Below are 13334 nucleotides of genomic sequence, written 5' to 3'. Positions count from 1 at the left end.
GTGAACATTTGGATGGACATTTGGCTTGCTTCCATGTTTTGGCTGTTGTAAATAATGCAGCTATTAACACAGTTGTACAAATATCTCTTTGAGTCCCTGTTTTCCATTATTATAGCCAGAAGTAGAATTGCTAGATCATCATTCTAGGGCTTCCCAGGTGGTGTTAGTGGTAAACCTGCCTACCAATGCAGAAGAAAGAAGAGACTCGGGTTCAATCCCTGGGTTGGGAAGATCCCCTGGAGGAGGGCATGGCAACCCACTCCAGTATTCTTGCCTGGAGAGGAGCCTGGCAGGCTACAGTTCATAGTGTTGCAAAGAGTCAGGCGTGACTGAAGTGACTTAGTATACATGCATGGTCATTCTATGTTTAATTTTTTGAGGAACTGTCATACTGTTTTATAGAGACTATATCATTTTACATTCTCACCAGCAGTATACCAGGGTTCTAATTTTTTCATATTCTTGCCTAGTATTTGTTATTTTCTGCTTTTGTGAGACAGTAGCCATCCTGTGAGTGTGAAATGTTATCTCACTATGGTTTTGATTTGTATTCCCCTAGTGATAAATGACACTGAGCCATCTTTTCATGTGCTGTTTGGCCATTTGTGTATCTTTTCAGAAGAAATGTTTATTTCCTTTGCCCATTGCTTAATAGGGTTACTTATTTTGTGCTGTTAAGTTGTGGGATTCTCTGTATTCTGCATATTAACCTCTTAATCATATATATGATTTGCAAAGTTTTCACATTTTTAAGTTGCCTTTTCACGATCGATAGTGTCTCTTAATATATAAAAGTCTTTCATTTTGAAATAGTCCCACATACCAATTTTTTTTCTCTTTTGTTGTTTCTACTTTTGGTGTCATATCTAAGAAATCATTGTAGAATCCAAAATCGTGAAGATTTTCCCCTATGTTTTTTCCTAAGAATATTATGGTTTTAGCTCTTATATTTAGGTAGGTATTTGATTCATTTTGTATTATTTTTTTCTATATAATGTAAAGTCTGGGTCCAACTTCATTCTTTTACATGTGGATATCCAATAGTTCCCGATAGCATTTGTTGAAAGCCAGTTACTTCTTAAGCAAGGAGAGTTTTAGTGGATGTTTCCAAAGCCATTTGCTACTGTTTCAAAGGTCAGATAGGTAATGATTAAGTTGTGCATTACTTAGAGGTAGATTTTGACCTCTCACAAGTTGAAGAGTATTGAAGATCTAAGATCATTTACGTCCCTCAGGAAGAAAAAAAATAATGTAGGCTTCCAGGGCAAAGAAGAAAGGCCTGAGAAGTGTAGGACAATCCACAGGTCAAAGTACAGCTGCCAGGCTTGGTTCTCCGGACTCCCACGCTGGCTGGGAGAGCAGCCTCCCTCCTTCCTGACGACCCAGGAGGCTGGTGAGGAACATGTCCTCACTTTTTCTTGGGAGTTTGGTTATTTTATTGACGTTTGCTGCATCATACAGTGAAGATGGAGGACTTGCACTGCAGAGACAAAAAAGAAATACTGACCTCCAACAGTAAGTACACACATGGATCATTTCTGCTGATGGACTTGGGTGGTTCCTCATCAGTTTTCACAAATAACCAGATAAGCAAAGGTATAATTTTTCTAAAGAAAAAAAGTCATATTAAAAACAAATAGGGAAAAACAGTTGAGTTGATGTTTGGAAGTACCTTTTTATACACAAACTCTTCATTTATCACTTGGCAAATTAGTCAAGGATGCAGTTACTTGGAGGCATATCCAGGAAATTTGCAAATAAAGAAATGACAAGTGAGCAGGGAGAATTCAGCTGAGATGACCACAAAGCAAAGGTGTATGCAGTCCATAGCTATTGAGTGAGAAACTTTATTCTCTAGACTTAAAAAATTGCATGTGATAATTACTGATGCATTCTCTGGCTTGGATTATGTAGGCCTCGAATGACTGCAGAGAGGGGAAACTTGGTGTTTCTTACTGGATCAGCTCAAAACATTGAATTTAGAACTGGATCCCTGGGGAGAATTAAATTAAATGATGAGGATGTCGGCGAGTGTTTCCATCAGGTAATACACTGGAAACATACTGAAGTAGTTTTGTTTATTCATACTGAAAAGGCCTATGTTAATCTGTACTTTCTTGAGCACAGGGAACATGATTGAGGCGAAACAACTCCATGTAGGAAACAATGCCCTGGGGTTAATGATGGGTACGGGACATAGCGCCAGCAGGAAGTGGCTCACCGTGTGGACTTATGTACTCCAGCCCACGGAAGGTGCAGAGGGTGATACTGGGGCTGCTTCACAAGGGGACCAAGGATGGAGGGAGACCACAGATAGATGTAGATGCGATCAGTTTATTTTTGCCACAGAACAGAATTGGCCAGTTATCCTCTCCTGCCTTACTGAATGTTTTCAGTGCTCATTGTTTGTTATGTCATACAGGTCTATTGATCATCATGTTAGGAGCTAGCATTTAGAGCTCATTATAGACTCTGTGCTGTGCTCAGCACTTTATGTGTATTATCTCATCTAACCCTCATGGCTGCCTATGAGGTTGGCATTATCGCTACCCCATCTGTAAGGGAGATAGAGGAACCCTCCCTACAGCAGCTCAGCAATGTATCCAAGGATATGCATTAAATGGCTGAGCCAAGATTTGAAACCCAAACAGTCTCCTTCCAAGTCAGACCTCTTAAAAAGCATTCTAAACTGTTATTATAGGAAAAAAATGCAAACAGAAAATTCCTTGATACCTTATTACTGAAAGGGTAAATGGAATCATGCCATGGCTATTTTAGTCTGATGTTTATTATACATGGCATTGTTCTTTTTTTTTTTTTTTTAAGGCAAGGTCTTAGGGCTTGAAATAGAATACTACCCAAATTTAAACATTTTATTCTTATATACATAATTTTTTCACTAGCATTCTCTTCCTCCTTCTCTTCTCCCTTCGTTTTCTTCTCCTTTTTAAAAAAAATCAGATCCAGAAAAACAAAGATGATATTACAAACTTAAAAAGAAGTACAGTCGGTCTGCCTCAAAATATTTCTAATCAAATCCATCAGCTTGATTCCAAGGTAAGTCTGACATGCACATCCTTGGGACAAATGGGTTCTCCTTAATTCAACTTTGTAAGTAATTATTTTGCAAAAGATATACCAATTTTGTATCCTCCTTAAAAATGTCGTGTTATAATTATCAAGTTTTTGGTTAAATGACCCAGCCATAATGGAGGATGTAGAGGTGTGATGGGCAGAGGTTGGAAATCCTGTGACAAGAGCTTGTGGCATAAGTTGGCTCTGCTCATGTTCTGATAGCCACCTCCTTATTGATGAGGTGGATGGGTCACCATCGCTCAGGAAAATTCCCAGGGTCACCATGCACAGACAGTCAATGAATCAACTTATCATTGTGTTGTACTTCTGTTTTAAAAATATCCATGCAATGGAAGAGAGAAGGAAGGAAGGGAAGCCTGGAGGGGAGAGAAAAGAGGAGGGGAAAGGCAATTAGACAAGGAGCAAACAGATAAAGTGAAGGCACTAGGGAATAGGTAACAGAGTAACATGGCACATGATGAGCCTTTCCACCGGCTAATGGATGTTTTCTCTTCCCAACTGCTAGCTTGTGGATCTTGAGAGAAAACTCCAAAGCTTACAGCAGGTAAGTCCTATAACTACTAGATAGCCAACATCTTTCACTGAAAGTACACTAGAATCACTGATGGAGCTGGTATTCTTTTTTTTATTATTTCATTTATTTATGTTGGCTGTGCTGGGTCTTTGTTGCTACATGGGCCTTTCTCTAGTTGCAGGGAGCTGGAGGCTACTCTCTAGTTGTGGTGTGCAGACTTCTCACTTTGATGGCTTCTTTGTTGCAGAGCTAGGGCTCTAGGGTATGAGGGCTTCAGAAGTCATGGCACATGGGCTTAGCTGCATGTGCTGTGGCACGTGGCATGTGAGAATCTTCCCAGACCAGGGATCGAACCTGTGTGTCCTGCATTGGCAGGCAGATCCTTTACCACTGAGCCACCAGGGAAGTCCAAATAGAGCCAGTATCCTTAAGGTGAATGGATGATAAATATCAAGGGCTTTGCTCTTCCCATAATTTAGTTCTTATCACAATCAAAAACAGTTTTATCATGGGCATGTAGTCCATGGGGTCGCTAAGAGTCGGACACGACTGAGCGACTTCACTTTCACTTTTCACTTTCATGCATTGGAGAAGGAAATGGCAACCCAGTCCAGTGTTCTTGTCTTGAGAATCCCAGGGATGGGGGAGCCTGGTGGCCTGCCGTCTATGGGGTCACAGAGGGTCCGACACGACTGAAGCGACTTAGCAGTAGCAGCAGCAGTTGATTTACAATGTTATGTTAGTTTCTGCCATACAGTAAAGTGAATCAGTTGTATGTGTATATATATACTCTTTTTTTAGATTCTTTTCCCATTTAGGCCCTTACAGAGTATTGAGTAGAGTTCTCTGTGCTATACAGTAGGTCTTTATTAGCTATCTATTTTATATATATTAATAACAGTGTGTATATATCAATCCCAATCTCCCAATTATCCCTACCCGTCTTTCCCTCCTGGTAACCATAAGATTTTTTCTTCATCTGTGAGTCTATTTCTGATTTGTAAGTAAGGTCATTTAATTCTCATCACACGTCATGCTTCCCAGGACACATGAGGAAAGTGGGTCTCAGAGAGATGAAGCTCACTGAGCATGTGAAGTCCTCTGACTCTCAGTTCAGCTGTCCATGTGCTCTTCCTCTTTGGCTATCACTTTTTTAACCATGTAATGACCACCCAACTTGCTTATTCTGGCATCCAGGACTCAGTTTTCAAAGGGCTCACATTTTCTCTAACATTGAACTTAGAGTCTAGGCTGTATCTCAGAATGTTCCAGATCTTAAAGTATATCGGCTGGTGATTAAATTTGAACAATTTCTAAGAATAAACCATCCATAAATTTACTGCATGCTTGTAACTTTAGATTTCTTATCCCTTTTGTAGGGAGCTGATATTTTTAAGACTTTCAAGGGAGCCATAACCTTCCACACAGAGAAATGCATAGAAAGTCCCCATATTTAATCCTCAAAAGTAAGAGGATTCCAGGTTCAGAGTCCCTGCTCTCATATTCTTGGTCTGTTTTTGATTATTCTTCAAATGTCCTCTACTCTGTTGTTTTAATTTTGGTGGACACGTTTGCACATTCCTTTTCCTGGCTTTGATAAGAGATTGCCCTTTCTGCCTTTATCTTCTTAGAGAGTAGTTGAATAAATGAAAATGAGCAAGACAAACACTAGTTCTCTATCTCCTAGAGTGTTTCTTTATTCCTGTCAAAGGTCAAGAACTGGAGGCCATAGTCCAGTTAACTGGGACTGGCCTCCCTCTGCCCATCCCCCCAGGAAGAGTTTTTAGTGATTCTGGAGTAGAAACGCCTCCATGCCTTTGGATGCCGTTTCCTACTGTCTTTCTCCTGACTGCTCACTGACTATTTACTGCTGGGTCCCCATGCGCTTCCGAGCTTTTAATTCCCAGACAATGTTGTCTTACGTGCCAGAGAAACCTCTAGTGAGTTTGTGGTTAATTTTCTTAACAGTGTCCTTTGATGAACAGGACTAATTGTGGTGCTGGCACAGAGAGAGACAGAAAAATGAAAGAAAACAGAGTCCAGAAGGAGACTGCCAAATGTATGGGCACCTGACTTATCACAAAGGTGGAGAGAGAATGGGCTTTGCTTCACACGGTGCTCAGTCAGCTTGCCATTCTCTGCTGTCAGTTTCATCTGCAAACAGAGGGAACAGACTTGATTTTCTCGAAAATCAAATATTTCAGCAAATATTTTTCAAAAATGTAAAGAATAAATTGCCCCATTTTAGTTTTTAAAAACGAGAATTAGACTAACATTAGGTGAAATTAATGGGATAGCTGTCCTTGCATAATCATTTGTCCTCTCTAAAGATGTTTTCTCTGCCCCAAAGGCATTTCAAAGCTTACAAGGTGGGAACTAGTAGCTGACCTAGGGTAGGATTCCCCAGGTTCCATAGACAAAGGCAGGTCTCTGTGTATTACTCTGATCTGAAAACAGTCATGTGAGCATGAGGCTGGAGGGTGTATTTAAGCCTCAGGCCACATTTCCCACAAAGGGTCTTGGAGTGAAAAGAGTTCAGTCATCTCAACCCAGGGGAGGAGTGTGGGGGCAGCAAAGATGATCATATTTCAAATGCTTATCTGGAGGTATCAAAGAGAAGAACAACAGCAAAAGACCCGGAATTTCCATTTTATTTTCTTAGGAATTTCCATGTGACTGCCACACCCACATCTTAACTCTTGCCACCATCATACGTTTGTCAGGTGAACAGTGTTTTTTCAGAGAGCAGAGTGAGAACTCTCACCCCTCACTTTTGCCTCACCCATCCGTGGTTAAATGCATGTTAGTAGTGAAGGAATATGGATAGGGCTTGATGATAGTCAACACTTCCTGGTTTCTCACAAGGGAGTTGACAGGAAGAAGCATTTACATAATGGATTTAAAGTCTGGAGGAAGACCCCCCCCCCCCCCCCTCACTGACCAGGAGTAAAATGTGGTTTGGTGTACACACCTGCTCTAAAACGTGGAAAGTATGACTGTCTCGCTGACCATCCTGTCTTTGTTTCAGACACTGGACAGGAAAGCTTGCAGCAGCAATCCCTGCCAGCATGGCGGAACCTGCCTCAACCTCCCCGATTCCTTTTTTTGTATGTGTCCCTCACAGTGGAAGGTGAGTCACCTAGTCCTTGGTTAAAAATGATGATGAGTCAGCATCAGTGGTTTCCTTGGAATCCTCCAGACCTATTTAATTCTCCATCCAAAGTTTCTAGGATTCTGTGGTCTCCTGAGTCAGAATGAATGACACCAGGTATGCCAAGATGCAAACAGCGGCCAGCATGATTCTGTCACCATTGAATCCTGAGCCATCTTAAGGGGGGATTTGCTGGACTAGATGCTACATGCTGTTTTGGCCAGCATGAGTTTAAATTGCTCAGCATAACTAAATGAATCTTAATGTAGCCTGTGCATTTTCCTGCCCTTTTCTATTAATAATGAAAACATTCCTGACATGCGCACCCAGAAGAAATTAAGTGACTATTCCTAGGCAGAGCTCCACAGTAAGATGAAGAGTAGTCCACATAAGGATTCTTCTCCTGTGACTGGTATGATCTCTGAAGAGCTCTTTGGCTCTGTTAGGCCACACCTGAGTTGTAGAGGAAGGGTGACTGGAGATGAGTTTTAATTTTATCATATTTAGCTTGACCAAGGACGACTTTACTGTCTGTTTGTAAATCCTTGAACATGTTGTGTGACTGTTGGCCCAGATGCCTTTGCAACCTGTGGTACCTGACTTTGTGCTTTATCTAAACGCAGGGTCCTCTGTGCTCTGTTGATGTTAATGAATGTGAGATTTACTCAGGGACACCCTTGGGCTGCCAAAATGGAGCCACATGTATAAACACAGCAGGGAGTTACAGGTAACTTTTTTCTTTCCTTTCCTTTTTTTTTTTTAAACCAATAAACATTTATTTTTCATACTCACAGGTCTGCATATAAGCCATGGTGGCTCCACTTCAGTTTGGTTTGGTTTGTGAGTCTCTTTCTTACACCAGGGCTAGAGGTGCCCCAAGCTGCTGGAGGAATGTCCTTCTTAAGTCCAAGGTCAAAAGCCCCCAGAGAGTTAAACAGAAATGTGTAAAATCACCTAAAGCTAAAGCTCCAAACTCAATGTCACTTTTGCCTGCTTGTTGTTGTTTAAATTAGGGTGTGTTTTTGAAGGACTAAGACATCCCCTGGTTAACAGTATCCAAGGTTAAGTGCCTATATTACCAGCAAAACTAGCTGTTCTCTAGGGAAGTCACCGCGGTGTTTATCTAACATACACAGAGCTGTTTCCTTAAGTGGAGAAAACCTTGTGTGACCTCAACTCTCACCCCATGAAGAAACCTGTTCTCTGAGGAACAGGAAGGAGCCCCCATGGCTGGTGTAGAGTGAGAATGGCCCGGGGCAAGATAAGGCAGAGGGGTTAGTAGAAGTCAAACCATGGAGGGGATAGCCATGGGAGAGCCTCATGTAGAAGACGGACAACCTGCCCCCCTCTCCCCTCCCCCGCCGCCCCCCTCTCCCCTCCCCCGCCGCCCCCCTCTCCCCTCCCCCGCCGCCCCCCTCTCCCCTCCCCCGCCGCCCCCCTCTCCCCTCCCCCGCCGCCCCCCTCTCCCCTCCCCCGCCGCCCCCCTCTCCCCTCCCCCGCCGCCCCCCTCTCCCCTCCCCCGCCGCCCCCCTCTCCCCTCCCCCGCCGCCCCCCTCTCCCCTCCCCCGCCGCCCCCCTCTCCCCTCCCCCGCCGCCCCCCACAGTCAGTAGCTGAGAGAGCTGATAGAAACAGTCAGGACTTCTCCATTCAAGCACTGTGCACAATGTCCACCATAACCAGAGCAGAGTGAACCGAGTTTTCTTCACATGGATAATCCTCATTGTCTCTCTTCAGTTAGTCATCAGGCCCCTCACCGTATTCGTCTCCCTGCTCCCATCCGCCATCTTTTCTTCTGATTGACTCAGTCACAGGGATCATCTGCAGCATTCTCCTGCTCAAATCAGGCATCACCCTCCACAGGAAAACTTCCCTTCTCTTACAAAGCTGACTTGGGCATCACAGTGCCTCCATGTTCCCATCAAACTCTAGGAATATTGGTCTGTCAAGTGACACTGACTGATGTACTATCTTGTTAAGTAATCAAGTCCAAAAACGTATGGCAGATCAATAACAAGCTTCGGTTTCTGTAGTTCCTTAAAATGAGTTTTAAAAAATCTCTAGACATTGTCTTTCCCCATATTTTGGTGGGTCTCCTATATTCTGTGATTATTAAGAGAAAGAAAGAAATCGGTTCTGTTGTGACAGAATCTCTGTTTTATCTTACTGGAATCAGGAGCAGCTATTCACTCTTTTCCAGTATCCCTGCTGTCATATTCTTCAGTTCCCTTGTAACAACCCATTCTGTCCTTCCCAGCAAAAAAGAGTGCATGAATTTTGTTTTTGACCTTGTCATTTATTAGCACACTATATTCTTAAAAAGCAACCACAATCTTTTTCTTTTATTGTTGTTCCTTTCATTCTTTTACTATGATCTTAAAAGTTTTTCCTCATTGCAAGTTACAAATTTAACTCATTCCAGCTTTTGGTGGATACGTCTTTCAGTTTCAATATCCTGCACATTGTACATCTCTGATGTCAATGAAGTATTATGTTATTAAAGAGCTTTTTGTTCTCCAAATTTTATTTCTCCTTTAAAAGAACCCCCTGATCCCTGTTTTGATAAATACTCAAACTTGGATCCAGAATTCAAGTCTTATCTTTCAGTACCTTGAAAGCATTATCTCCTGATTTCTATTTATGAGCATTTATCAGTGAAAACTGCTGCTTGGAGATAACTCTGGCAAATGATTCCTAGCACGGATCGTTCCCATGTTTCTGACATCGAGGAATGTCCTGGAGATTAGTTCTCACTCTCTCTCCCTTTATCATCCCTGTCTTCTGGAGTCTTGCAAGCCAGCAAAATAACAAACGTGCATCGGGGAGGAAAGATCCATAGATCAAGACAAAATCGTTTTTCCTTCCAGGACAAATTTGCCTTTTCACCCCTGAAAAATGGCAATGAAAAGAAAGGTTAAAAATTTTTGTTGTTGTTGTTTGTTTTCTTGACATGGTATGTGGCATCTTAGTACCCCAACCAGGGATCAAACCCATCCTCCCTGCAGTGGAAGCGTGGAGTCTTAACCACTGGACTGCCAGGGAAGTCATGAAAAGAAAATTTTTAACACAATTATTGCCTGCATGTCAGAGGTTAATTTTTCCAGATAGAATGAGAAGGAAGGAAGGAGGAAAGGAGGGAGAGAGAGAGAGAGAGAGAGAGAGCACACGAGCAAGCGAGTGAGCAAGAGAGAAAGAACAGTTTTACTTGTTGAGAGTTGCCTAAATGACAGATTAAACTTGGTAGAGGAGTGCTGATTATTCCCTTGCACAATCCTATCAGAGAAGACCAAGGATTGATTGTGCTGACTCTGGAAATGGTTTGGGTTTCTAGTTTTTGCCCGCCACAGGTTCCCTGGAGGACGTTAGGGGGCACAGCGTTTAATCTGGTTTCTTCTTGCTGTGGGAATAGTGTGTGAAGCCTCAAGAATTCCAGCTGATTATCTCTGACCTGAATACTCTCATTCAGGCATATCGTGAAGACTTTTTGAAGGAAAAAAAGAAAATAGAAACGTGTATATGAGCGTAAGATTAAAAGGTTGTTTTGTGGAATCTATGTAGAATGAAACAGAGCCCTTCGATACTTTCTCGAGTTCTGTTCATTATGGGAGGTTAAGTCTTTGTTAATCAGTAGCTTCCTTGAGATTAGAAACTCCTTCAGGAAACTTCTGGGAACAGTTGCTGAAGACGGATTTGAGCCCTTGTTGAATAATCTGCAGTGGGCAGTTTGCTCTGGATTTGCAGCCTCCTTCAGTCCCTAACTCTTGGAATCCATTACTTGTGGGAGACAAAGGAGTCTTTATTTAAAGGGATTAATAACTTTTATTGGTAAAGACCTTTGAAAGATAAAAAGTGAAAGTGAAAGTGAAGTCGCTCAGTCCTGTCCGACTCTTTTCGACCCCATGGACTGTAGCCTACCAGGCTCCTCTGTTGTGGGATTTTCCAGGCAACAGTACTGGAGTAGATTGCCATTTCCTTCTCCAGGGGATCTTCCTGACCCAGGGATCGAACCCAGGTCTCCCACATTGTAGACAGACACTTTATCATCTGAGCCATCAAAAGATAAAGTGTTATGCAAATACTAGTTCACTGAAAGCCCCATTTCACAGAAAAAATTCTGATAAAAATTCTCTTATTTTTTTAAACTTTTGATTTTATTTTGGAGTATAGCTAATTAACAATGTTGTGATAGTTTCAGGTGGACAGCAAAGGGACTCAGACATTTACATGTACTCAGCCATGTACATGTATCCATTCTCCCTCTAAACTAAAAATTAATTTTTGGAATCATGAGAGTACAGCAAGGACAACCATTGTCGGTTTCCTCTAACTCCTGGGCTCCCAATCTTTTTCCAAGTGGTCAGGCAGCTAACCCATAATATTTTGCCACTGCTCAATATGTTTTTACCTCTTTATTCTGAAGAATTGATTCTTACTGTTTCCTGCTGACTGTGGGTTTAAAACAGCCCATGGGATCCACATTTGCCTGCATAGATGGTGCATGTTATATACTTCCAGCTCGGATCTAGAAGGCTTTATATAAAAAAAGAAGTTAAGTTTGTTGTTTGTTTTTTCTCCAGGAATGCAATGGTGATTATCATATTTTATTTTACTTATTTTCATTTTTATCACTAGTGGGTTTTAAAATAGAGAGAGCTTAAATGATGAGAATCATCTGGTTTTAGCTCAGATGGAATGGAGTTAGGTATAAAGCATATGACCTCTTTTAGTTAGTCAGTTATATTAATATTGAACCATGGGCTCTAACGCAAGTTAAACTATGACCATGGAAGAATGTGTGACCTCGTCTCAATGGCCAAATGTACTTGCAGTGTTTTTCAAGACAGAAAAGCCCCCCCTGCTTTTTTTTATACTGGAACCAAATCAGCAACAGAAAGTCATTACAAAAGTTACTTCTTCAAGAGGGCATAAAATTCACTACTCTGTTTCTTTAAGGGCATATCTAGACACCCTGAGAATTTATTAATACATTTTACATGTAAGCACTGTTGTGTTAAAAGACATATAAAAAGGGAAAGTATTCAACTAACTCTCTCTTTCAGAAGGTGGGAATGTGATGTGGAAAAACAGTAGTACAAGAGTGACACTATCTTAGGTGTAAATTTATCTTCTGCCAATTGCTAATCCTGTGCCTTGGGCAATTTGAACCTTGCCAATAAAATGGGATTAAAAATGCTTGCTTTAAGTATCATAGTGAGGAAATTGCTAATGTATCTGGCTTTCTTCTTCCTTTCAACTTTCCACTTCTCACCTTGCTCTTGTTGAGTCACTAAATTGTGTCTGACTCTATAAGTTGTGTCTGACTCTTTGCAACCCCATGGACTACAGCACACCAGGCTTTCCTGTCCTTCACAATCTCCTGAAGTTTGCTCAGATTCATGTCCATTGACTTGGGGATGCTATCTAACCATCTCATCTTCTGTTGCTTCATCATCTCTTCTCCTCTTGCCCTCAATCTTTCCCAGCATCAAGGTCTTTTCCAATGAGTTGGCTCTTCGCCAAAGTATTGGAGCTTCTCACCTTAATCTAAACTTAAATGAGAGAAGTATACTTGTAGCTGTTTAGGGAAACCTTGGGCCTTAGAAAGCATCACTACGAACAAAGCTAGTGGAGCTGATGGAATTCCAGTTGAGCTGTTTCAAATCCTGAAAGATGATGCTGTGAAAGTGCTGCACTCAATATGCCAGCAAGTTTGGAAAACTCAGCAGTGGCCACAGGACTGGAAAAGGTCCGTTTTCATTCCAATTCCAAAGAAACGCAATGCCAAAGAATGCTCAAACTACCAAACAATTGCACTCATCTCACATGCTGGTAAAGTAATGCTCAAAGTTCTCCAGGCCAGACTTCAGCAATACGTGAACCGTGAACTCCCTGATGTTCAAGCTGTTTTTAGAAAAGGCAGAGGAACCAGAGATCAAATTGCCAACATCCGCTGGATCATGGAAAAAGCAAGAGAGTTCCAGAAAAACATCTATTTCTGCTTTATTGACTATGCCAAAGCCTTTGACTGTGTGGATCACAATAAACTGTGGAAAATTCTGAAGGAGATGGGAATACCAGACCACCTGACCTGCCTCTTGAGAAACCTGTATGCAGGTCAGGAAGCAACAGTTAGAACTGGACATGGAACAACAGACTGGTTCCAAATAGGAAAAGGAGTACATCAAGGCTGTATATTGTCACCCTGCTTATTTAACTTCTATGCAGAGTACATCATGAGAAATGCTGGACTGGAAGAAACACAAGCTGGAATCAAGATTGGCAGGAGAAATATCAATAACCTCAGAGATGCGGATGACACCACCCTTATGGCAGAAAGTGAAGAGGAGCTAAAAAGTCTCTTGATGAAAGTGAAAGAGGAGAGTGAACAAGTTGGCTTAAAGCTCAACATTCAGAAAACTAGGATCATGGCATCTGGTCCCATCACTTCATGGGAAATAGATGGTGAAACAGTAGAAACAGTGTCAGACTTTATTTTTCTGGGCTCCAAAATCACTGCAGATGGTGACTGCAGCCATGAAATTAAAGGACGCTTACTCCTTGGAAGAAAAATTATG

The 13334-nt window shown here is 41.8% G+C and overlaps 1 protein-coding gene across 1 annotated transcript in view; it reads left to right on the top strand.

Annotated features, from left to right (window-relative positions):
• Positions 1-1399: 1399 nt before the first annotated feature.
• The window catches only part of CUBN (cubilin), a 265197-nt gene continuing 253262 nt past the window's right edge, over positions 1400-13334 (top strand). The window contains exons 1-6 of the mRNA XM_052651051.1: positions 1400-1515; positions 1915-2044; positions 2962-3057; positions 3602-3640; positions 6639-6740; positions 7385-7488. Coding sequence (XP_052507011.1) covers positions 1403-1515; positions 1915-2044; positions 2962-3057; positions 3602-3640; positions 6639-6740; positions 7385-7488 — 584 coding nt within the window. The 5' untranslated portion in view covers positions 1400-1402. The remainder of the gene's footprint in view (positions 1516-1914; positions 2045-2961; positions 3058-3601; positions 3641-6638; positions 6741-7384; positions 7489-13334) is intronic.

This window comes from Budorcas taxicolor, chromosome 13 (assembly GCF_023091745.1).
Source record: "Budorcas taxicolor isolate Tak-1 chromosome 13, Takin1.1, whole genome shotgun sequence".
Classification (NCBI taxonomy): domain Eukaryota; kingdom Metazoa; phylum Chordata; class Mammalia; order Artiodactyla; family Bovidae; genus Budorcas; species Budorcas taxicolor.
This window is presented reverse-complemented; position numbering and strand designations above follow the sequence as displayed.